The following is a 24,487-nucleotide window of genomic DNA, read 5'->3' as shown; positions in this document are numbered from 1 at the left end:
CAACTTTTTCTGGGTCGGTAGCTATACCTGCCCGGCTAACAATATGGCCTAAGTATCTTACTACTGATTGGCAAAATTTACACTTTTCCACTGATAGTTTCAGCCCTCTAGCTTGCAGCCTATCTAGTACTTTAAGGAGCCGCACATTGTGTTCCTCAAGAGTCTTTCCAAACACAATTATATCATCGAGATAAACCAATACTTCTCTGTAGCACATGTCCCCAACTGTTTTCTCTATAGTCCTCTGAAATGTAGCAGGAGCACCCTTAATTCCTTGGGGCATTTTCAAAAATTCAAAAAATCCGATAGGACAAATGAAAGCTGTTTTAGAGCGATCTTCTTTACTCATGGGGATTTGGTAATAACCGCTTCGCAAGTCTAGTACTGAGAACCACTGACTACCTTGAAGACAGTCTAGAGCTTCATCCACTTTCGGTACTGTGTATTGATCTGGTATAGTACGATCATTTAGAGTTCTATAATCAACACATAATCTAATTTCTCCATTTTTCTTTCGGGCGACCACAATAGGGGATGCATACGGACTTTCTGAATCAGCAATTACACTAGTTTCTAAAAGACCCCTTAAGTGTTTTCTCACATCCTCAAAGTCTGCAGGTGCTAACCTTCTTGACCTTTCTCTAAATGGGGTGTCATCTTTCAATCGAATATGATGTTCCACACCAGTAGCAGTACCTATATCCCACTCACTTTTGGAAAAAACTTGTTCTCTAAGTTGAAGTTGTTCCATCAACTGTTTTTTTCTTTCACAGTCAATATCACTACCATCAAAACAGGGTTCTAAATTCAGGGACACTATTTTATTTGTTTTTGACTCTGTGGCAGGGAGTCCTGGTGCACAGTTCACTCTCTGGCATATGTAATTACTGTTAGCTGATTTACTATTTACAAAGCTAGGTTGTTCTTTTTCTTGCTTTTCACACCACTTAATCAGATTTTTGAACATGTTAGTATTAGTTCCTACTATGGCAGGTAATTCTCCGTTATCACCAGGGGAGTCAGGACAAACTAAAGCTAGGAGGGATATAGGGGGTTTGTTTGTGGGTCGCACAAGACACAATAATAGAAAGGACCCCCTTTATTTCAATGTACAAAACCAAACGGTATTTATAAATGGGGGTGTGCTACCTTGGACATAGGTTTGAGACAAATAGAGAAAACAAGAAAAAGATGTCCTGTGTCGGTGCACCGATTATGGATAGAAATAAAATCTAACTTTTATTAGTACATTTAAGAACTGTGAGATAAAAACAAAATACAATAACAGACAGGGGTGGAATATAACACTCTTAAAACTAAGGTGGCAGGCAGACTTTTGTAGTATAATATGATTTGTGTACTGTGTTCACTGAGAACCATGTGCTGGTGGTCCGTACAGGGGATAACCTGTGCGGGCTAATTGCTGGTGTTTTGGCACCGGAGGGTTAAATAACCACTTTATTATGTGCTCTATACCAGTTAATTAGTAACCAAGGAGACAGTGGGATGCAGTGCCACGGCTAGTGGAGGTTAAGTCGCAATAAATTCCGTGACCACCGTCCCTGGTTACCGGGTGCCCCTTATGAGCGCACTTTGTCAGATTGCACTAGTTACTCCCATTTGGCTATAATTTTGCCTATAAATGGAGTCTATGTGCTAATTCTGGAGTGCCTCCGGGTGGGTCCACTGTGCCAGTCCTATGGAGTCGCCTCCAGGGGGACCTGGCCAACTCAGCTAGTCCTATGGAGTCGCCTCCAAAGGGACCTAGCTGTTAGCAATATAAAGCCCTTATAAGGGCTGGAGCGATAGCGCACAGGTTCAAAATTATTTCAACATTAATATGAAAATAAACAAAACTACAATCGTCTGCCCGCGCACCGCTAGCCGGCACGCGCTTCGCAGATTACAGCTTCCTCAGGGCATCTAACTAAAGCTATAAATGGAACAGTTTCATTTGGTGTGATCAACCCAGGTTCAAATGAAATTAGAGCCACAACATAGCCTAAATAAGGATACTTTTGTTCACTCAAGCCCCAGATTGTGAGACCACTAAGTGGTTGGATAGGTACATCTGAGATATACAAATTATACCAGGATTTAAAAATAATGGATACTTGAGATCCACTATCCATTAATACAGTACATTGATGTCCATTGATCATTGCTTTAACCAGGGGAGCCTTTCCCATTAAGCTATCAGGAAGACTATTTGACCACTGCGCACTCCCCATTGCTCGGACATTTATAACTGGGGAGTCTGTGAGGGGACCACAGAGCTCCCTTGTGAGTTTCCCGATTGGGATGGCATCCTCCGTGCAGTATAGTTATTCTCTCTATTATTCCCAGAATTAAGGCATTCAAATGATCGATGTCCAATTTGCCCGCAACTATAACAAGTATAGGTAATGTGGTTACCCCTTTGCCTATTGGCTCCTCTTCCCATACCGGAAGGCATATTAACATTGTTGGTTTGTTTTATCTGTAATTCTATGAGTTGATCTATTTTCTTGTTTTGCTCTTCCAGCAATCTGAATAGTCTCTCATCCATAGTGGGTTGATCAGAAGCAGGAAGAACCACTTTTACTTTTTTTTATAGTTTTCTCCCTATTTTCTATCTGGACTTCCTCCAATTTGACTTCTCTGACCAGCTCTGTTAAAGTAGGAGGAGGAACCTTTGTCATAGTACATCTTAATCGTTGAGAAACCGGATTATTAGTCAAAGCACCCTTGAGTATTTGCTTCATCCGTTGCTCATCCTCAGTTCCCTTAGCAAGACCTCCCTTATCAATAATTTTATAAATTAATCGATCAACTCTGTATATATAATGTGTTAATGTTTCTCCAGGCTCTTGATATGTGTTATTTAACCTGGCCAACAAATCCCCTACATCTTCCAATGTACCATATGAAAAATCTAAGGCTTCTATATAATCTTTTAGAGTAGCCTGGGAATTACTTCTTCTGGTAGCCTGAATAACTCCCATGGCTGGTCCCCTTATACTCTCTACAACTCTCTGTTTCTTTATATGTTCCGGACACTGCCATTCTTCAGAGTGTTGTATTGCAGCCTCCCTCCACAATTCATAATTCTCTTCACCTGCAGGCACAGGTGATATCTCAGAGAAGATCCTTAAACGTCGGTATCCTCCCTCATAGTGCCACCTTTCCAGTTGACTAACAACTTTATCTACCACAGTTTCTACCTGGACCCCAGTGATTTCACCTTTATTCTCTTGTGGAACAGAATCTGAAGTGGTAGCATGGAAACAGCCCCCAGAAAATAATTCTCCTGATCCATGGTCCTCTGTTTCTGTGGCGTCTTCTCCCCCAATATTACCACCGTCTGGCCACAAAAGTTGTATCCTTCTTCCTGGTACATTTTCCATAGCAATCATTCTTGGAAAAAATACTTGTTCTAAATCGTTTCTGTTACTGATCAGTAAAGCAAATGGATCCCCATATTGTCCCTTCCACTTATCAACAATATATGGGTTACTTATTCCATAAAATTTTTGTACCTCCTTTAGTACATTTTCCTCACTGACATCAGAGAAATTTCCTCCTAACCCAAAACTACACTTCACATTAACCCCTTTATCTCTACACCAACGGAAAATGTCTTCCCCAGTTACTATTTCCATCTTTTAATTTTGGTAAACAGGAGACAACTATATGTTCGGATCTCGGCTGGTGCCTCCAAAATGTAACGCTTAGTTCGCTTGCTTAGCTAATATTTTGTGCCTCCACCCAAGCTTTTGTTATAATGACCCTATGGGTAATTAAAATAGGTTAGCTAGGGATAACCTCAAATTCTAATATACAGATTAGTTATTCAATACAATTAAAAAGTAAAAACGTCTTTATATTTTTTATGATAAATTAACAACACTTAGGCTATATTAGTATACATTAGTATAATAACAATTATCAAATATTAAAGTGGAAATAAAAACAAATATATATATACCTGTACAACAGACTACTTGCATGCAATACAAAAAACTTTAGAAAACCAATTTGTTAGATTTAAATATATATATATATATATATATATATATATATATATATATATATATATATATATATATATATATATACCCGGGTATAAATAAAAAATGTAAAATATTATTATTAATAATATGTCAATCCCAGTTGTGCGCAGTTGGGGCCCATATAAGATCCAGTGTAGCCACTTACTGGATAAAGTCTCTGTATGCTAGTAGAGCATTAAATTCCGCTATGTTCTCCTTTTTTACGTAGTTTGATATCCAGTTAATAAAGTGTGTCTTAGGTTCGTGTCCTTTGCAACAATGACATCCAAACTATACTTGTGCTGAATCACACCCTGAGAAGTATACTGTACAACTCTTCTCTATGGTCCAATTATGAACAATTAAAGTTCTTTTCTTTAATGTAAAGTAACTGTGTTAGCTGCATATTTGTTTATCTGAGCACAGTCCTGCAGAAGTACAACAGGTTACGAAGGCAAATGATACAACGTTGCAATCGCTAGCAAATCACTTGAATCTCTTGAAATGTAACATTTAGATGAAAGCATGTATCAATGTCCTCAGCTCAGTTTTGTAAGTTCAGGCCAGACTGTCAATGTATAAATGTATAAAGCTTTACTTTTATTCCTGAAACTGTTCCTCTGGAGCTTATATTGAGATTAAACTCACTTCTTAGACATGCAACGTGTCCTCGTCAGTTTACGTTTGCAATAGATATTAGAAGCTGTCTGCACTTAGGATGTTAATAATTATAGTCTCTGTATTCATAAAACGACAGGAATTATCATCACATCATATGACGTAGATAGCAGCTCTAACATAGCACCACACACAGATTATACTGGCTGCCTGGTCATTGTACTACAGCTTGGCTGCTCCCCCAATCTCTGACTTGCTACGGATGGCTTGTGTATGCTGCAAGTAGTGTCTGTACACAAGGCTGCTGGCTTCACTGATGCCACTCACCGCTGCGTGGACTATATACTCATCAGTCCTTCTTCACTTTATGGCCACTACAGCATCCATGGAAGAAAGTCTATCACAGAAGCTGCTGCTGCTGCCAATTAAAGTTAAGGCCCTGTATGGCTTTACTCTATTACTGACTCCTGCCGATGCCGAAAAGACCACCCTAACGACAGGTATTGCTCCCTTGATGCCCTGCTCTGGCTGTCACTCACTCACAGTGCCAGTCTTTGCTCTAGTTACAGCACATCTCCTTTACCAGCAGTGCAGGTAGCTCCTAGGATGTCAGTCCTGTCTGGGGTAATGGCGGTTTTTTTTTCTAACTGTCAATATGATGTTTTCGTACTCTTCCCTAGGACTGTCATGTGACTGGCATCATGTGACTGGCATCATGTGACTCCCTTGTCACGAAGCATAAGGTGGCTCTGGAAGTTTCCACAAGTGTCCCTTTATTCTCTTGCCAGCTGTGTGTAAATACATGAAATACATTAAAATGTGTAAACACATGCAATTATCTAAGTATATACATCATACATTAATTATGTTCCATCAATAAAAATGACATATATACACATACATATACCTTCTCATGAACTACAGATTAACTTTTAAATCCTAGCCTGTGCCTATGGAAATATGTATTTATAGACAAATGTTTTTCACAGATATTACTATATTTTCATAAATGTATGCCTATCTGTTAGCATCTCTTACAATTATATGCCTATTCAGAGCACTGAGTTTAGTTTGAAAATAGGGCGCTACATATATATAATCCAAGGGTCCAGGGCACTCACCAAACTCATAGTCATAGTCACAACAGTTGTGCTTGTGTGTTGGATTACTGCCATGATTAAGGACCTTGTATGGTCCGAAACGGTGGCTTACTCTTAGCAATGAGAAAATAAAGGACTTTTGTTGCAGACTATGAGTTTGGTGAGTGCCCTGGACCCTTGGATTATACAATTTGGACTTAGCGATTGCTAGGTGCCTGATGATGGTAGCACCGCCCTTGGAATTCATTAAAAACTGTGAGTGCATTGGCTTTATAAAGGATATATATATATATATATATATATATATATATATATATATATACGATACGCACGCTGCATCCAAGCAGCTGCAGCAGCACACTGAGCGTAGAAGAAGGACACAGGGAGCAGGAACTACTGCAACGTTTCGATTTTAATAATCATCATCAGGCATAGATGCCTGATGACGATTATTAAAATCGAAACATTGCAGTAGTTTCTGCTCCCTGTGTCCTTCTTCTACGCTCCGTGTGCTGCTGCAGCTGCTTGGATGCAGCGTGAGTATCGAATACATTAGCCTTCTCAGTAAGGTTTCAGCTGGCATCGGGACTGTATCTTGCACTTATGGGTTGTGCCTGACCGATTGCTATATATATATAATAAAATACTATAAAACATACAAAATAGAAATGAAAAGAAAAAAGAATGTCTCCAAAAAAAGATCCTCAGATGGAATTTGATCTGATAGCGCAGTATTTGCTGGATGTGGTGCTCTAAAAGCTGAGCCACAGGTCATCTCTAATCAGAAAATACTGTAAAACCAATACAGAATTTCTCTTTTCTGTTCTATCATAAATGAATGAAATATAGTTAATTAAATGGGTGTGTTTCCATGTGTTTGGAAAAAAGATATTAGTTGCCACCTGCGCTCACTTGGAAATGCAGCTAGAAAATACACCAGATAGGGCTACCAAACCCTAATACAGATACACGTAACAATTGACAGAGGTGAATCTTCACAGCGCTTTTCTCAGGATAGAAGGTTCTACTCCAGGTGTTCACCAACACGTGGGACAGAAGAGAAAAAGATTTTTCAGTTAGCACATAAACCGAAAATTCTGATTCAGTAGGGTGAAAGTAACCACCGCCACTCACCTAGATTAACTAGGAGATGTTCACATCAAGGTATCTTTAAATGCCTATACACCAAGCCAATGGAAAGACACTCACCGAGGGAACAGCCCCTATGTTCATCAAAAGGTTTCTTTATTCAGCAGACTTCACACGACTGATCCACAGGTAAAAATCACATTTATTTTAAAATTCGGCAAAACACAGGGCCCCACACTTCCACGGCTGTATATCTGTCCTCTCACCCGGAATAAGAGGTAGCAGCGACACAGATCAACCCAAAGATGGCATAAGGGTTAGATGGAAACGGAAGGGTCCAGATAAAAGTCCTTTAAACACCAACGCGTTTCGAACATTAACGTGACCCTACTGGATACAGACACCTTACTGAATGAGCTATTGGGGGGGGGAGCACAAATACTTATCTTGCCTCCGGGCAACTGGGATGAACTTACGCCGATATGGGTGCTTTTTCGATATTGTTGCAGTACAATGTAATAATACTGTATGAGTTGTTATCTTGAGACTTTCCATCATAACCACAACCTTTGTATATTTGTATATTTGTATATTTGCGATTAAATTCAAAACTTGTCTAGATATAACAAACAGGTGTGTGCATGTGAAGTGAAACTTTTTGATTGGTCGGTACCAAGCTAAATACGGGTCAGCTGTACCTTCGTCTTCTGAGGAAACCGCCTAATTATATGTCAGATTAACACATCAGGAGACATTCATAAATGGACTGACTATTGGATTATCATTGAGACATTTCTCCCCATACTGTGCTGGTGCTGTAGATATGCTGTTTCTTTTCTATGCAAGTCACCTAAGATTGTAGCTTCAATCACTCTGCCGCACAGGTGTGTGAGCTTGCCCTGCTTACCAACTGAGACCAGAGATCCTATTTCATTGGCTATTGACCTTTAAAGCAATTTACACTGTGAGCGGTTCACGGTCTCTATCAGGGCTTGTTGTTATACACCAAAAAGTTTACCTTCTATTGCCCTGTTAACAAGGGGGCCCCCTGATGGGGAGCATTCACAGTCTGCCTTGTGTGATGTGTGTGGTATGGAGCTCTCTGAAGTCTACTGTTGTGGAGCCATTCTCTTCAGCTAGTTGCACATGACGCTTGAGATTAGAGGCACACTCAACCTCTCTCATACCTTTGAAAAAGTCATCTGTGGATGACGAAACGCGTCAGGTTATACCCCTGGATACCTTTGTTGGATACAAACTGGATTACAAATTATTTTTCACCCACTTGGACCAGCTCCCCCCACGCCAATCTTCTTGCAGTTTACTGGCATTCAAGGGACACCACCACCTGTTCATTCTGGAGCCATTCATTCCGTGAGTAAACAACATCTATGCTCACAACGCGATATACTACATCTGGCTATCCAACAGGTTAATGGAGACCCACCAAACCAGTTAATCCACACCAACTTGGCACAAACTGTCTAAAGGGGAGTCCTTATAGGAACAAGTGTGACTCTATTATTCTTAAGTATCCATCCCCTTAGTATACAGGGGCTATTTATGCACAGTGCAATATACCATCAATATATGTTTTAGCTATTATACGCTCTTGATGTGATTCATGTATTTTTTTTATTTGTTTATTAAATTGTTTTATATGGGGACATCCAATTGGTCAGAATTGTAATTGTTTCATTAATAGCGCTCCACCACTCCACAGTTTCTTTGAACCCCTCTGCTGTTCAGTTACATTACTGGCCCTTACTCGCCAGAAAGTTCAACTATATCTAAACCAAAAGCTATATTACTGTATATATGTACCAGACAGATTGTGTAGACTGTGACGTGAAAAACTTCACCTGGCTTCCTGAACAGCCACAGAGATACATTAAGTGATACCATTTAAAGTGGAAAAACTTTATCATCAGCACCATTACCTGTAAAAGGAAAGTAAAATTCTCAAAAGAAACTCCGCTAATTGGAATCACTAATCACCTGTGAGCTTGATACAACTGCTCCTGACGTATCATCTTGTGCTTCAATAGAAGATAATAAGCAGAGGAGTGTAATGTTCCACTGTATAAGTGTCATTAATACATTTTACATTAGGCCCTTGCCTTTAAGTGTTTATTGAGATTTTTTTTACAATTTAATTGTTATACTGCGGTACCAAATAAATTTTTATGTTTTTTTACATTTAAACTATGTCATATGCGCTCTCTGTAATCTATGACTATTTGTTTTTATTGTTGCTTGAGTGATATAGCGGTAGAGTATTCTTTGGGAGCAGTAACTGACATATTCATCAGCGCACTGATTTATTGTGGTTGAATTGTGCGCCTGATCTTTGTGTGCACCACTGTAGCGTGTGTCTAAGTATATCACATGCACCTAGTGTACAGCAAACTTATCTTCATATTGTTTCTTTTATAGTCAGCAGGTTGAATTGTTAGATATGAAGAGGTCATGGATCAGTAGCACACGCAGGGGGGGGGGGTTTCTGAGTACCCAGAAACCCCCCCAGGAGTCTAAGGGCCCTCAGCTAAAAGCTGAGGGTCCCCTCTTTCCATGGGTATAAGAACTGTAAAAATCGGCCATTGGGAACCGGAGATATCTGACTTCAAAACAGTGGTCCCCATCCAAGCCTGTTAATTGTTATTCCCAGTCAGATATTTCAGGTACTGTCTGACTTAGAGTTTTTATGAGTAGATATTCCAAAAGCTGGGACTCTCTCCCTTTGAGGGACACTAGTAGCTTGTCTCTACTGTGTCCAGAACCAGAGATATCTGCCTTCCAGCAGCTGGTTACTGCTCCAGCTCCACACACCTGGTATGTAGTATTATATACTCGTGGGCAGATTGCTCTGCCTCCTGAACTTTGATCCCCTAGTCCCCAGTACCATTTGGTAGGAGGGATTCTCTAGTTTTTAATTCCATTAAAATCTAAGAAATCTATTTCCGGGAACTGGAGATATTTGCAGTCAAGCAAGCTGTCCTCCCACCAGAAAATTGTGAATAATAAGCCCACTCCACTATACATCCCTCCTCTGCATATTAAACATCCTCTACCACCCTGGAAGTTATGTATCAGGGCCCCTTCATTCAGCCCAATGCCCCCTTCTCCCACCCCATCTCCCACCATCTGTGCAGTAAAGGGGTAATTAGAGGAAATTACTGATCCAGGCCCTACATGCTGAGCGGTTGATATAATACCCTCTACCACCCGCGGGACATCAAAGCTTCCCCCACCCCTACCGCTGAAGGATAGGTAGGGGCCCGAATACATTGCTATGCCCAGGGGTCTACACTGCTGTTGACGCCCCTTTATGTATATGTATGTATATATATATATATATATATATATATATATATTTTTTTTTATTATTATTATTATTTATATATATTTGGTCTATCTATAATACTTTAACTGACCCGGCATATACTGGGTCACCTAAGTGTCCATCTCCGTGCTTTGCTCCACCCCTCTGGAAACAACCTTCTGAAAATCCTGCGTTTGCCACTGTGGATGGATGTTAATTTGTTACAAACAGAGTGTACACACCATTAGGCACATTCTACTGATTTGGGGGGTGATTGGAGACATGTAGGGCTTGATGGAATAGCCTCCGAGTTTGGCGGCCATATGGGATACAGGCCGAACACCAACTTTTTTAATGGGGCAATTATTTACAAGACAACAAAACCATGTATTGTAAAGGATAGGGCAATCCGAGTTTGTCCTGCTATATTTATACAGTTACAGTAGCTGGATTTCTATCTAGTGGTTTGGGCTTGGTGAAATATCACCACTTAATAGAAGCTGGAACAAGAGATGAGTATTCTTGTAGGACGTTTGTGTATGTTATGGTGCCAGGTTGTGGGTGTTACTTTTAAAATATAAAGATAAGTAAAAAGCTCATTAGTGTTAATAAGGGATGGGGGGGATGCAAAATTAAGGTGGCAATGTGTACAGAGAACTGAGTTTCAGGGAACAGTAATGATTTAACCTACACACACACAGTGTCACAAACACACACACACACACACACACACACACACACACTAATATACACCGAGTAGAGATGTGGTTAAATGGAAATCCAAACCAACACAAATTTTGCAGATCCAAACTGAACCAAATCCCACTTCAGAACTGTCCATGGTTAAGAATTCAGATTGTATTCCTGAATTTTGGCATTTGGATTGCAAAGATTACATTTGAGGGAGGTTTTGCAAAACCAAACAATGATGAAATTTGGACCAAAACGTGAGTCTCTGCACATATCTCTAACACACACACACGCACATACACAAATTGACCCAAATTGTAATCTGTGCAATAGTTAGAACCATGTTATATAGATCTATTAGTAATCCATTTATAACATTTGTTACATGCAAGGAAACGTGTGATATTACATCGTTACTTGTGTAGTTTCACGGCGCCAGCATGGCGCCGTGCTACTTCCGGGTGTACGCTCGCCACGAAATATGTCCAAAAAAGTAACTTAACTCCATGCCAACATGAATAGTTCATACCTCCACTATCCATGTTGGCATGGAGTTGATTTTAAATAGCGTGGCGAGCGTAGGGAGCCACCGAGCCCGCAGCGTGGGCTGGCACCGTGAAACTACACAAGTACCTTACATCTTAACTATATTGAGATTTCCTTCTACAGTATTTTTGCATTTTACAGAATCGGGATGGGATGACAAGTTAGCGCCAAATTCGCACACTCTTCTGACTTGTAATAGGGTGTTTCTCAGCTCCTGCATCTGCTCTTGGTCATTGCTCCAAATTAGGGAGTTCACCTGCCACCGTGTCACCAACTCAGGTGCCAGCAGCTGGCCTGACACTGTGATTGCAGCCGCACTAGGAAATTACTTGTATTAGTGGCCTGATGACACATAGCACAATTCTCCTAAATGTCCGTCGTCGCCCCCCCCCCCCCCCCCCACCCCCCCACATACGGCACTGCATACTGTAATTTTTGGAGAAAACTGTAGCTGTTCCATAAAAAAATCTTGCAACATTCTTTTCTCTTACTTAAAAAATGCTATCTATTAATAATAGGTATATTTTCTACATTTCAATCCATGTAACTAATGTCGATTGTATTTAAATAATTATCTGCTAGCACATGAGCGCTACTGGGGAAGTATCATTATGTATGTAAAACAAGCTCACACCTTTCAGAGGATGCTACTGTAGCTGATGGAACTAACAAGAGTAGTTAAAACCAGTAATAAAAATAGGTCCAGAAACTCCTGGTCTGGGGGTGGATCGATTAAATTAAATGAGAGAGAGAATAAATTGTATTTAGAAACAAATCCACTCACACAGGGCCGCCACTAGTAATGTTGGGGCCCGGGACTGACCTTCAGCCCGAGCCCCCAGCGGCACCCCCCCTCGCACGCCGGAAACCCCCCCCCCTCGCACGCCGGCACCCCGCCTCCCCCTACCCCCCAATTACTATTACTTACCAGCGGTGGCGGGCTCTCAGGCTCAAGCAGCGGCAGTGCAGCATCTTCTCCCTCCTTCATATTGGGAGTCGGGACATGGAGCACTTACTGCACAGTGCAGCCTGCAGAGCGCCGAGCCCCTCTGTATCCTAGGCTCGGCACTCTGCAGGCTGCACTGTGTATTGTGCGTGCCTGGCCGCCGGGTGGGAGATGCATTGTGCGGGTGCGGGCGGTGGTGCCGTGCCGTTGTGGGCAGCTGCCCGGACCCCTCCAGAGGCCGGGGCCCAGGACAGCTGTACCCCTGGCACCCCCCTGTCGGCGGCCCTGCACTCACAAGGTAATTTAAAAAACCTCATCTTATGATAATAAGTACATTTTGGCCCAGAACCCGGTTCCTGATTATCTTAGAGCTTCGGGAACTGAGTTCCTGCTGAAAAATAGCACCCGTTACAACAAATAAAAAATATATACAGTAGTTGCATTCGGTGTCCAATTGTGATCAAAATGACAAACAATACTGTAACAGTACTGCAGTATAATCTAAGGATATGCCAGTTTAGTAGCATAAAGCTGGAGCCCCTCTCATTCAGCTCCAGGGCTCGCCAGAATGTCTCCGCTGGCGAGCGCTGGCTGAGAGGGCCTCCATCTGACTGGGACGTGCAAGTGTCTCACACGCACGCGCGTCCCAGTCACTTAGCGGCGGGGATCAGAAACCCTGCCTGTCTCTGCTTCAGGGAATCGGGCAGGGTTAGAGGAGGGGGGGTGTGGGGATTCGGCAGGGATCAATGGGATCTGTCGGAATGGGGCGCGTGAGCGTCTCGTGCACGCGAGCCTCCTTCGCCAGCCTGAATGAGAGGGGCTCCATTTGTACACTACACAATACACTAAGGGGGAGATTCGCTAAAACAGAAATGCATTAAAAACCCTGTTATCTGGGTATTTACCGCACTTTTATATGCGGCAAAACACGCACAGCGGGTTTTCGCTGCGGGGGATATCGGCAGCAAAAGCTGGCGATACCCCATAGAACCCTATGGGCTTCTTAACGTGACCCATGGCGCCCGGCACTGGCCACCACCGACCGCCCCCCCCCCCCCCCTCACCTGTGTCTGCCCCCCCTGCAGAGCAGCAAAATTAGCCAGGTAAGAGAGGGAGGAGTGAGCCACAGGGACCCGCTGCGCATTGCCGGCTCACCGTAAAAGACAGCTCTTAATGCCATAATTATCGCATATTTTACAGCATATGCGATAATTATGTTAGCAGTAGCCGGCGATGTGCGGCGGTAAGGGATTTATTCATCGGTTCTAAAAGGATTTACTATACGAAGCTGTCACTGCTCAATAGACTGCAAGAGACTGTTTCAAGGTGTTAAAAATAAATTTTAAAATTATCTTCTCAAGCATGAATTCACACAAAGGTCCTTTATATGTGAAACTAATTAGGATTAATTCATTTTTATAGAGATAAGCAGTCCCTCTCAAACCTCAATGTTCCCAGCTTTACTTTTCTCTAATGCAAAAGCAGCCTCATTAAGCATCGAGTTTAATTAAATGCAGTTCAGTCCCCAGAGCACAAGGTAACATAAAGGATACAGTTTACCAGTAATCCTACAATAAATGTCACTGAGTACTGGGAAACACGCACTGAAGGAGATATAAAAAGCAGGGCTATGTAGTGGCGTAGACAGCTGTTATAAACAGTTCTAGCTAAATATTTTCATGATATCAAAATTGGATATTTTTTTTGTATCAAATGAAATAATGATGATTGCTTAACAGCTTCTTGATTCATTATTTGTTATTTGTCAAATCTTTTAACATTTGTCTGGCTCATTAAGTATCGTAACAGTGGCAAACGCAGGATTCTAGAGTGGGGTTTGCAGTGTGCAATCTCCCACTCTGCGGAACATTGAAGCAACAGAGGAAGTCTGGCTGTCATGGGCTGGTCTGGTTGTGTTCCCGGTATTGACCTGGGTGAGCCAGTGGAGGGCGCAGGGAACTGGATGCTAGGTGGTTTCAGGTATTTGGAACTCATGCACTAGGATGCACTAGTGATATCCTGCGGGAGGCACAGAGGATTGGCAAGACCCTAAGACAGAGCCGTCAGTGTTTTTCACCAGTGACCCCGCAAGGGGATATGGACTTCGCTGCAACTGGTGGCCAGGTCACGGCCTCCTGGCCAGGTTCCTCTGTGACAGGCAGGAGTGATTCTCAGGAGATTGCAGAGTGATGATTAGAATTGGAATACTTTAACCATCGGTGGTGGATCGATGGCACTGAATGCTGTATAGCAACACTGGGGACACTGGGAAACACAAGGGGACGACACGTAGCAGTCTGAGAGCTGGGGATACTTGGAGACGACCTGGGAGTCGGTAGAAGTGTCAACAGCCTGGGAGCCAGAGATACTTGGAGACGACCTGGGAGTCGGTAGAAGTGTCAACAGCCTGGAAGCCGGTTATACTTGGAGACGACCTGGCAGTCGTTAGAAGTGTCGATGGCCTGGGAGCCGGAGAGATACTTGTCGAAGGCCTGGGAACCGTAGGAAATTGTTGACGGCCTGGGAGCCGGAGGAGTGTCGACGGCCTGGGAGCTGATGACGGTTCTCGGCCTGGGAGCCGGAAGAGTGTCAATGGCCTGGGAGCCGATGATGGTTGCCGGCACGGGCAGTTGACGGCCTGGAGGCCAACATGGGCAGTTGAAGATTGTCGACAGCCAGGACACTGGTGGAGAAGATCTCTAGTGAAGCACAAAAGTCGTGGGGCAACCTGGGATGTATACAGTCAGGACTCTGGTGGTAAAAGTCTCTGGAAAGCGGAATAGCTGGTGGTCGACCTGGGATGTCGACAGTCTGGACACTGGTGTTAACTGATGCTGGAGACTGCAGTATTGGATAGTCAACCCAGGGGTAAACAGGATACTTGTACCCTAGCACGGCGCCCAGATTTTCTACATACGGCACCGTAAGGAAATCGCATCGCATGCGATGCAATTTTTTTTATTAATTTTTTTATTTATATGTCTAACTATGTCTAACGCACCCCCCCCCCCCCCCACACTATCCACGTGACCCCGAAGCGTGGCGAGCGCAGCGGAACGCGTCATCCGACTTTTTCATTACCCCACTATCCACGTCTGTGTGGAGTTGATATTATATAATGTGGCGAGCGTAGCGAGCCACCGAGCCCGAAGCGTGGTGAGCGGACGCGGATTACTTTACATGGATTCCACGTCCCCTCGCAGGGCTCGCTGCGCTCGCGACACTATATAAAGTCAACTCCACGCCGACGTGGATAGTGGGGTAATGAAAAAGTCGGAGGATGCTCGCCATGCTTCGGGGTGGCGTGGATGGTGGGGGGATCCTACCTTTTATATGTATTCACTGACTTAGAAATTATAGAGATCCCATTCTGCCTTAATGTATGATTGTATTTATGTATGGTATGCATATTTGAATTTCTTTTAAGTCAATTTGAAAGGCCTTTTTTTTTTCATTTTTTTTGACACCTATGAGCTTTGTCTGCCCGTATGGGAAAAGGGTATGTATGATTCTTATAGTACTTCTATTATTTATTATAACAATGACCTAGATTGTGATGGTTATTTAAACTGTTTATCTATAGGATTACATTAATTTGACATTTCCCAACAATACGGCATCTTACAATAAAGCTAAAATTCCAACTCATACCTTCTCAAACACTGCGGAGATGCGAGTTGTTGCCACAACTCACAAATATAATGTACTGTGATTTTTTAATAAATACCGGTAGTTGCATGCGAGTTCTCATGAAAATACAGAACAGGAAGCATGTGACTTACCCCAGAGGCAAACGCAGAGTGGGGTGTTTCTGGTTGCCAGAAACCCCCCTCCTATTGGCAAGTGCCTTAAATTGTGACAACAATAGCTGATTTATAATGTGATCAGTAGAGCTGCCACCACATCATGCAGTGTAAGGGACAGAGCAGAACTGCTGCACAAGCCCAGTGTACTAGCTTCTTCTACCATATTTACTATATCAGTGCCCTCAAACATTGCAATGGACCAGAGAGTAGCTGCCAGGAGGAAGAGACAGGAGCCTTACCATGAAGTGGGAGATTGTGGGCCTTATTCTGGTACATTCTTAGAGGCAAATTCCTTCTTAAATGGAATTTGCCTCTATGAGTGAACCAGAATAAGGCCCTGTGAGCTTAGAAAGTGCAGTACTGTTTCCACTATGTTTGCGTATTTATTTATTATGTTTAACCTTTTCCTGACCACTTATCCACTTTTTGAAACAACCTATATTGTACTGTTAAATATTAATACTGTATTCCATACAGTATCCAGTGTGTAAAAAGACACCTATTTTGAAAAATTACTTGGAACTCAACGGGTTAAACGTAGTGAGACATTTCTGACAGAAGAAGCTAGTAAGACATAGAGAGAGACATAGAGAGACTATGTTGGCCCATAAAGCCAGACAGAACTCTTGGACAGTAGAGGAGGAGGTAGTTGTGGATAAGACAGTGAGTGAGGAGGATGAGGGAGGTAGTGAGGAGCAGATTGACTTATGTGGGTGAAGTGGAGGAGGACAAAGAGGTTAATGGCCCTATGCCTGGCAAGACACACTCCTTCCGTATAAACAAATAGTGCATTAGTGCATACTATGGTGCAAGTGTTCCATCATCTCTCAAGGTGACCAGGCACACCAGAGTACTAGGGATTCCAAAAAGAAATGTGGGTGGGTTTCAGAAATGTGGTTAATGCCACAAGTTCCTGTTGGCACAATGTTTCAAACTTAAAAAAGATTATGTTAATAGATGCCTCATGCAGAAAATGTCAGAAAAGGTGTAGCAGAGCTGCAGGACAGGGGGTGGACATCAAATACATGCGGGTGGTAGAAAGAAGCAGGGGCATAACTAGAAAGATGTGGGCCCCATAGCAAAATATTGGAAGCACCCCCAATTTTCACTACAATACCCATTGTGGGGGAGGGGGGGTGCAGATGAAAGAGTGATAGAGAGGGAGAGGACTTTATGGAAAAAAGGGAGAGTGAGAGAGAATGAGAGGGAAAGAGAGAAGAGCAGGATAGAAAGGGAGGGGTGAGTACGAGTGAGAGAGTGTCAGCGGGAGATGAAGAGAGAGAGAATATCAGTGAGAGAGGGGAGAGAGTGTCAGCGGGAGATGAAGAGAGAGAGAATATCAGTGAGAGAGGGGAGAGAGTGTCAGCGGGAGATGAAGAGAGAGAATATCAGTGAGAGAGGGGAGAGAGTGTCAGAAAAAGACAGGGAAAGTGAAAGATTGTCAGCGAGAGACAGGGAGACAAATAGAGGGTCAGCGAGAGTCAGAAGGAGAAAGAGATGGTCAGCGAGAGTCAGGCGGAAAAAGAAAGGGTCAGCAAAATTCAGGGGGAGAAAGAGAGGGTCAGTGATAGTCATAGGGTGAAAGAGAGGGTGTTGTGGTAAACCAGGGCTAAAGATAGAGGGTGTCAGGGAGAGAGTGATATACTGTGCCAGGTAGAGGGTGAGAGAGACTGTCAGAGAGGATGTCGGGGAGAGACAGGGCTACAGAGAAGATGTCGGGGGGGGAGAGATCACAGGTCGAGAGATGGGTGGGAGACTGTCAGAGAGAGAGAGAGAAAAAAGAGAGAAGGGGGGTGCATGGGGAAAGAAGTAGGGAGGAGAGATGATAAAGTTTATGGGCAGAGAGAGATAGAGGTGAGACAGAGCTGGAGTGAGATTGGGTTGAGAGAACCCCCCCCCCATTATAGATGGCACTGTGTGCCTCCCACTTCACCCCAATATCCCAGCAATTGTGCCCCTGTGTACTTCCCCAAATCCTCCCCATCCCCCTCAAAGAGGAAAGAGGGCGCTGTATACCTCAGCAACACTGGGTTCCTCTAAACAGCGCCAGGCTACCACCTGCATCACAGTGCTGGGTCCCCACACTGCCGCCTCGGGTCTCCACAGAACACTGCTGCACCGGGTATCCATATAGAACTGTCTCCTGTCATCAGCCCCGGCAGCAGGAAAGGTCAGGGCCAGGCAGCACGTTCTGGTATTTCGTGCTAAGGCTGGCTTGTCACTAGAGAGTGACGTTGAGCCCCAGGAGAGAGGCAGGAATAGCTGGACTGCCTCCTCCAGTTCAGCTGCAGGCCCCTTCATTAAATTTTAATTCAGAAAGGAGTGTCACTGGGGGCAGTGCCAGAATAAGCCTTCGGGGGGCCCGGGGCACTTTAGACAGGGGGGCCCCCTTGCACTTGTCATTACTGGCTGCAAACTGCATGGGAGAATATTACACTGTCAAAACACAGAGTAAAGGCAGTAAAAACTTGGTCAATGGGTAACTGGAGGTGGGGAGGTATACTGTATATATACTATCATCATTTTTTTACTTAATTTCACTTCATTCTTTTTTATTTTATTTTTTGGTGGTTACGATGGTTGCGCTCCGTTAGCTAGTACACAACATTTTCCATATTGGAAGCATAATGTCTTCCTTTATATATATGTATTTGTTTTAGTTTTTAGTGATATTCATATTATGTGTAATATTGTGTGTCAAAAGCTATTTACTGTATGAGCCTGTGTAACCTTGAGTGCGGCCGCAATACCATCCGTCACTTAATATATGCTTCTCTCCTATTTACAACATTTTGATGTCCCTTGATAGTAATCTTGTTTAGCCACTAGATGGCGCTTGAGCGGACTAATAGTTGATTTGTTCCAGCTTAATAGCTTGGAACCATTGTGCCATTTATTAGTTGCCGCCGGAGAGTACAGTGTGTATCTGTGGCTCTGACTGGACACTTCCGCATCCGGTTTCGGCACCGACCAGCCCTGCACAGCGCTGGGCGCTCTCACTGGTTAGTACTTTATTTGTATGTGATAGTGAGAGGGCATTTCTTATGGATGCTGCATTTCTTGTTTATGCATAAGATGCCTCTCACATAGATGAGTTGTTTTTGCATTTCCGGTAATTATGTCATATGCGGGTCAGCGTGACACGCGGAAGTGCTCCAAACACCTCTCTTTGGCGCCCTTTTGGTATTGCACAGGTGGTATAAATAGCTGTATGCCAGCAACAGTTCTTTGCTGTAGGAATTGCTGCGTGGTTCTGCTGTGTGGATGGCATTGGACTAAATATGGTGTCTGTGAACTCCTGACGACGGTCCCTTGAGGACAGAAACGTTAAACGTTGAGTATCATTTAGTTTTTGGCTTATATGCATCTTCATTAAAAATCCACAGCTGGTTTTACTTTTGCCTACCCTCCCGGAATGGCCGGGAGTCTCCCGAAAATCGGGTCCCCCTCCTGGCCCCCCGGAAGGGTGGGAAACCCTCCCGGATTCAGGGGGGACCCCCGCTGCACCCCCGATCGCGGTATTTAAATGCCGCAATCTGCGGGTCTCAGGAGGGGGCGGAGCTAAAATGTCAAAATCGCATCATTTTAGCCCCGCCCCCACCACGGAGATCCGCAAATTCCCCCGGTTAACACCATAGGGGCGGGGCTTAGTGACATCACAATCAAGCCCCTCCCCCGAGCAGCTGCTGAAACTCTCCTCTCCGGCCTTCTCCCGGAGAGGAGAATATTAAAGTCGGCAACCCTGCTGGAGAGTGCTTCCTGTCTTTCTCTATATTGTGGACTGTGTTGTTCTGGAGGACACCCCAGTGGGTTCGCAAATCGCGGGAGGGGGGCGGGGGTGCCGTGAATGGGGGGTGCACGCGGGTGGGCCGTGAATCGCTGGAGGGGGGGTCTGCGAATCGTTGGGAGGGGTGGGATGCGGGGGTGCCGTGAATGGGTGGGGGGGTGTGAATTGCCCAAGGGGGGGTCATGGGGGTCCGCGAATCGCAGGGGGGGGGTCCACAGGGGGGGTGCTGTGAATCGCAGGAGGGGGGTGCCGTGAATCGCGGGAGGGGGGTCGGAGAGGGGTCGGAATCCTGCGTTACACGAAAGGGCTCAGCTAGCTCAGAGCCGTGAGTGGAGGTGTTTGCGCCGGGCGCCACTAACCCGCTGGGGGGAGAGAGGTGCGCTTAGCAGCCGCCGGCTTCTGCTCTTCTGCTCCGGGGGGGAGAGGTGGGGGCGGCAGCCACTGCTAAGCAGCTAGGGGGAGGTTGCAGGGGCTACCGCTCACCTGCTCTGTGAAGAGACATACGCTGGATAGGGAGAGGTGAGGTTGCCAGGCGCCGGCTGCCACTATCTATCTTCAGGGGAGAAGGGGGGGTAAGCAATGCTGTGGAGGCAGCAGTGTCTTTGCCTGGAAGCATGGGGAGGCAAAGGGTGTCTGGCACTGTGGGCTGGTTCTCTGTCACTATGTGAGTGTGTGTGTGGAGTCAGAGGCTCTGATAGGCTATTAGCCTATGACTCCACCCAGTGTTATAGACACACTCACACATTGAATGACAGATGTAGCTAAATATATATATATATATATATATACTGTATGTACATACATACATACATACATACCACATGAAAAGCCTGTGTTTGTCCCTCTGCACCTTACTCTGTAGGACTGTAGGAAACCTCACAGTCCCAGTGCTGCCTCTGATTAAGAACCCTCCCATGACTAGGCTGCTGCTACTGTCCTCCATGGGCCTGAGATGCATGTAATGAGCTCCACCAATCAGAGCTCAGCACAAGCCTCTCAGCCTCTGACCTCTCAGTAATGCACTACATGTGGGCATTATACACAAGGGGAGCAGCGGTATATGCATGCAGGAATTATACACAAGGGGAGCAGTGGTATATAGATGTGGGCATTATACACAAGGGGAGCAGCGGTATATAGATGTGGGCATTATACTCACAAGCAGCAGCATATACATGTGGGCATTATACACAAGGGGAGCAGCGGTATATACATGCGGGCATTATACACAAGGGGAGCAGCGGTATATAGATGTGGGCATTATACACAAGGGGAGCAGCGGTATATAGATGTGGGCATTATACACAAGGGGAGCAGCGGTATATAGATGTGGGGATTATACACATGAGCAGCGGCATATACATGCGGGCATTATACACAAGGGGAGGCACTGTAAAGCACCTTGAGTCCTGTTGGAGAAAGTGCGCTATATAAATAAAACTTACTTACTTACATATACATGTGGGCATTATACACACGGGCAGCGGCATATACATGTGGGCATTATACACACGGGCAGCGGCATATACATGTGGGCATTATATACATGCGGACATACACATAACAGTTCTGCCCACCACTTCAGAGACACCCCAGGGCTGGCTAATTAATGCACAGCAGTGTGAGGGTGATATGGATGACTGACAGATCCAGGGGTTGTCATTTATTCATAAAATGTGACAGTGTGGAGGAAGGGGGGTGTCACCCCGAAACAGGTTTATGTGATTATGTCTGACACCCCCCTTCCTCCACACTGTCATTTTTTTATGAATAAATGACAACCCCTGGATCTGTCAGTCACTGGGGAAGGGAGGTCGGCATGAGTGAGGCTGGGTGGTTGGAGCGAGAGAAGAGGCGCAAGAGACAGCTAGGGAAAGTGATGAGCCGGGAGCAGCACTTACCTTTATTTTTTACACTTAATAGGTATTACTGTAGCTCCGGCTGCAGCAGCTGATGGACTCCGTCCTCTCGCAATGCTACCGCCCATGCAGTGCATGGCGGGCGCATTACAACACTCGCAAGACCATCCTAGTCCCTACCGCCTGCAGTGATTGGCGGGTGCATCTTCTCCACAGCTCTCCCCCTTATCTCGCCGGGCGGGCGCATCACCTCTCCAATTTGTATTGCAGGAGGGAGGGTAAGCGGGCATGCGTGTAGGCGGGCGGGAAGGCGGGCCGGGCAAAATGGCTGCGGGGGGCGTATCCGGCCCGCGGGCCGGAGGTTCTCCACCCCTGCACTACACAGTGCACTAACCAGCTGGTGTACTCACCCTGTTACATTAAAACTTTACTTCATAAGAACCAGTGTGTAACAATAATTGTGTCTGTATCTGCTATAATTCAATAAATCAGCAACACTGGTTGAGTAACTGGGCTGTCTGTCTGCCGCATGCCTATATAACTGCAATATCAACATCTGCGCACACATCATTTCCAACACTTCAATATATTTGATTATTTTCTACTTGCACTGAATCATTTTGAATGCAAGAACACTAATGGTTCTGCAATTAAAACAGTTAATAATGTAAACAGTCATTAGGCTTGATTAATGCAAGCGCAGTTACAATTGAGATAGGAGAAAAACAATATCAAATTAGTATGTTCCCCAAGGGTCTTAAATTAGAGATTGCGATAAATAAGTTAATGAATATTTAGCAACTCAAGATGAATTTGTTATTTATATTATTGTCATTTATTAACATTTATTTATATTATGCCATTATGTTTTTCAGATGTTTGTACATTCCAAGCAGTATATTTGCTGTTACAGGTTGAGTATCCCGTATCCAAAATGCTCGGGACCAGGAGTATTTTGGATAATGGATTATTCCGTATTTTAGAATATTTTAATATCTCAATGAGGTATCTTGCATTCATGTTGTACAAACACATCAAACACATGAAATAAACACAAATATATTTTATTTGTGCATAAAACAAGGTTTTAAAACATGAAACAAGGTTTGTGTCCAATCTCAGGCACTGAATTTAAATGCCAAGCAATCATTGTCTTGTACATATATAGTGCCAGTTACATATCATTCCCTCAGTAGTGCTGTTACAGTAAGTTTTTATAAAAAAATAAAAATGTTTTTGTTCACTTTCTGGAATGTATGGTTTTCGGAATAATTCGGATAACGGACATTCGGATACGGGATACTCAACCTGTATTAAACCCAGTAGCAGTGTATTCTGTTTCGACGAGAACCTGAGTTGTGATATAGATACTTAGGGGGAAATTTACTAAGAATACGAATACAAAAATCGTATTCGTATTCTTAATACGAATAAATACGACTGGTGTAGTCGTATTTTCATTCGTATTCCGGAGGATAATTTACTAATCAGTCGTATTTGACTAATTCGTATTATACGATGGCGTATTGATTCGTAATTTTTCCAATACGAATTTGTATTTTAAATACAAATTTGTATTGGTTTTAGGCTACAAGGATCAATCAGCTCCGTGCAGGCTGCAGTGTAAATTTTTTTTTATAAAATAAATCAATAATAAAAAAAAACTGTGTGGGGTCCCCCCCCCCCCCATGGGCATAACCAGCCCCAGGCCCAAGGGCCAGGCATGGTTCCTAACCTCTACACTTTTTGTCCCCCGCATTTTTGGAACCAGGTCCAGCTCAATGAGCCCAGGGCTGGTTATGCTCAGCAAGGGGGACCCCACGCCATTTTCTTTATAATCTTTTTTTACACAAAATCCCGCATGTCCTCAAATTCACACAATTTCATGACTAAAAACGCACCATATTGCACTCTTTTGCCACAAATTCACATCTCATTAAATATGCAAATTAGCGCTATTTTTTTCACATTCCATTAAATCTCGGCCCAGGTATCTCATAGCCCAAACTGAAATGGTCTGTGAATGCAAACCTTATGCCATGTTTGAAGCTGAGAAGTGTGTATGTGTGCTTAGTGGCCTTTTATAAGTCACACATTTGTGATTTTGATCAGCTGGGGGTTATTTTCAGATTTTTTTCCTCATGTTTAAAATTCTAAAATGTGAAATACACTTCCAAATCAAGGTGTATTTTTTGGCGTCTTTTTTTACGATTCATATGCGTTTACGATTCGTATTCATATTTTTTACAAATACAAATTGTTAGTAAATGACTAAAGTATGTTGTTTTCATGTTAAAAATAGGCGTGTTTTATCGATGTCGTATTCATTCGTATTCAAAAATACTAATACGCCATGTATACACCATGAATACGAATACAGCAGTGGCGTAACTATAGCACCGCAGCCCCCGTGGTCGCTGTGCATATGGGGACGCCGGGGGGGCTGCGGTGCTATAGTAATCCCCCCGCCCCCCATCCCCCGCATGCTTACCTGTCCACGCGTCCCGGCTCCACTCCTGGCTTCAATCAATGCTATGGAGACGGACCACGATAAAATGGCCCCCCCAAAAAGCAGACTGTTCTCTGAAACTGTCTGCGGTATGCGGGCGGCCATTTTATCGTGGTCCGTCTGCATAGAATTTATTGAAGCCAGGAGGGGAGCCGGGACACGCGGACAGGTAAGCATGCGGAAA

The 24,487-nt window shown here is 44.0% G+C and overlaps 1 protein-coding gene across 1 annotated transcript; it reads right to left on the bottom strand.

Annotated features, from left to right (window-relative positions):
* Positions 1–2,558: 2,558 nt before the first annotated feature.
* LOC146049549 (paraneoplastic antigen Ma1 homolog) lies at positions 2,559–3,641 on the bottom strand. The gene has a single exon (XM_083166076.1). The coding sequence runs from the start codon at positions 3,639–3,641 to the stop codon at positions 2,559–2,561; it is 1,083 nt and encodes a 360-aa protein (XP_083022202.1).
* Positions 3,642–24,487: the final 20,846 nt, after the last annotated feature.

This window comes from Crinia signifera, chromosome 12 (assembly GCF_055691185.1).
Source record: "Crinia signifera chromosome 12, ASM5569118v1, whole genome shotgun sequence".
Taxonomy (NCBI): Eukaryota; Metazoa; Chordata; class Amphibia; order Anura; family Myobatrachidae; genus Crinia; species Crinia signifera.
Note: the sequence above shows the minus strand (reverse complement) of the source record. Positions and strands in the feature narration are given on the sequence as shown.

Coding starts and splice junctions, on each gene's coding strand:
- LOC146049549 (XM_083166076.1), bottom strand. CDS start 3,641: ATGGAAATAGTAACTGGGGAAGACATTTTCCGTTGGTGTAGAGATAAA.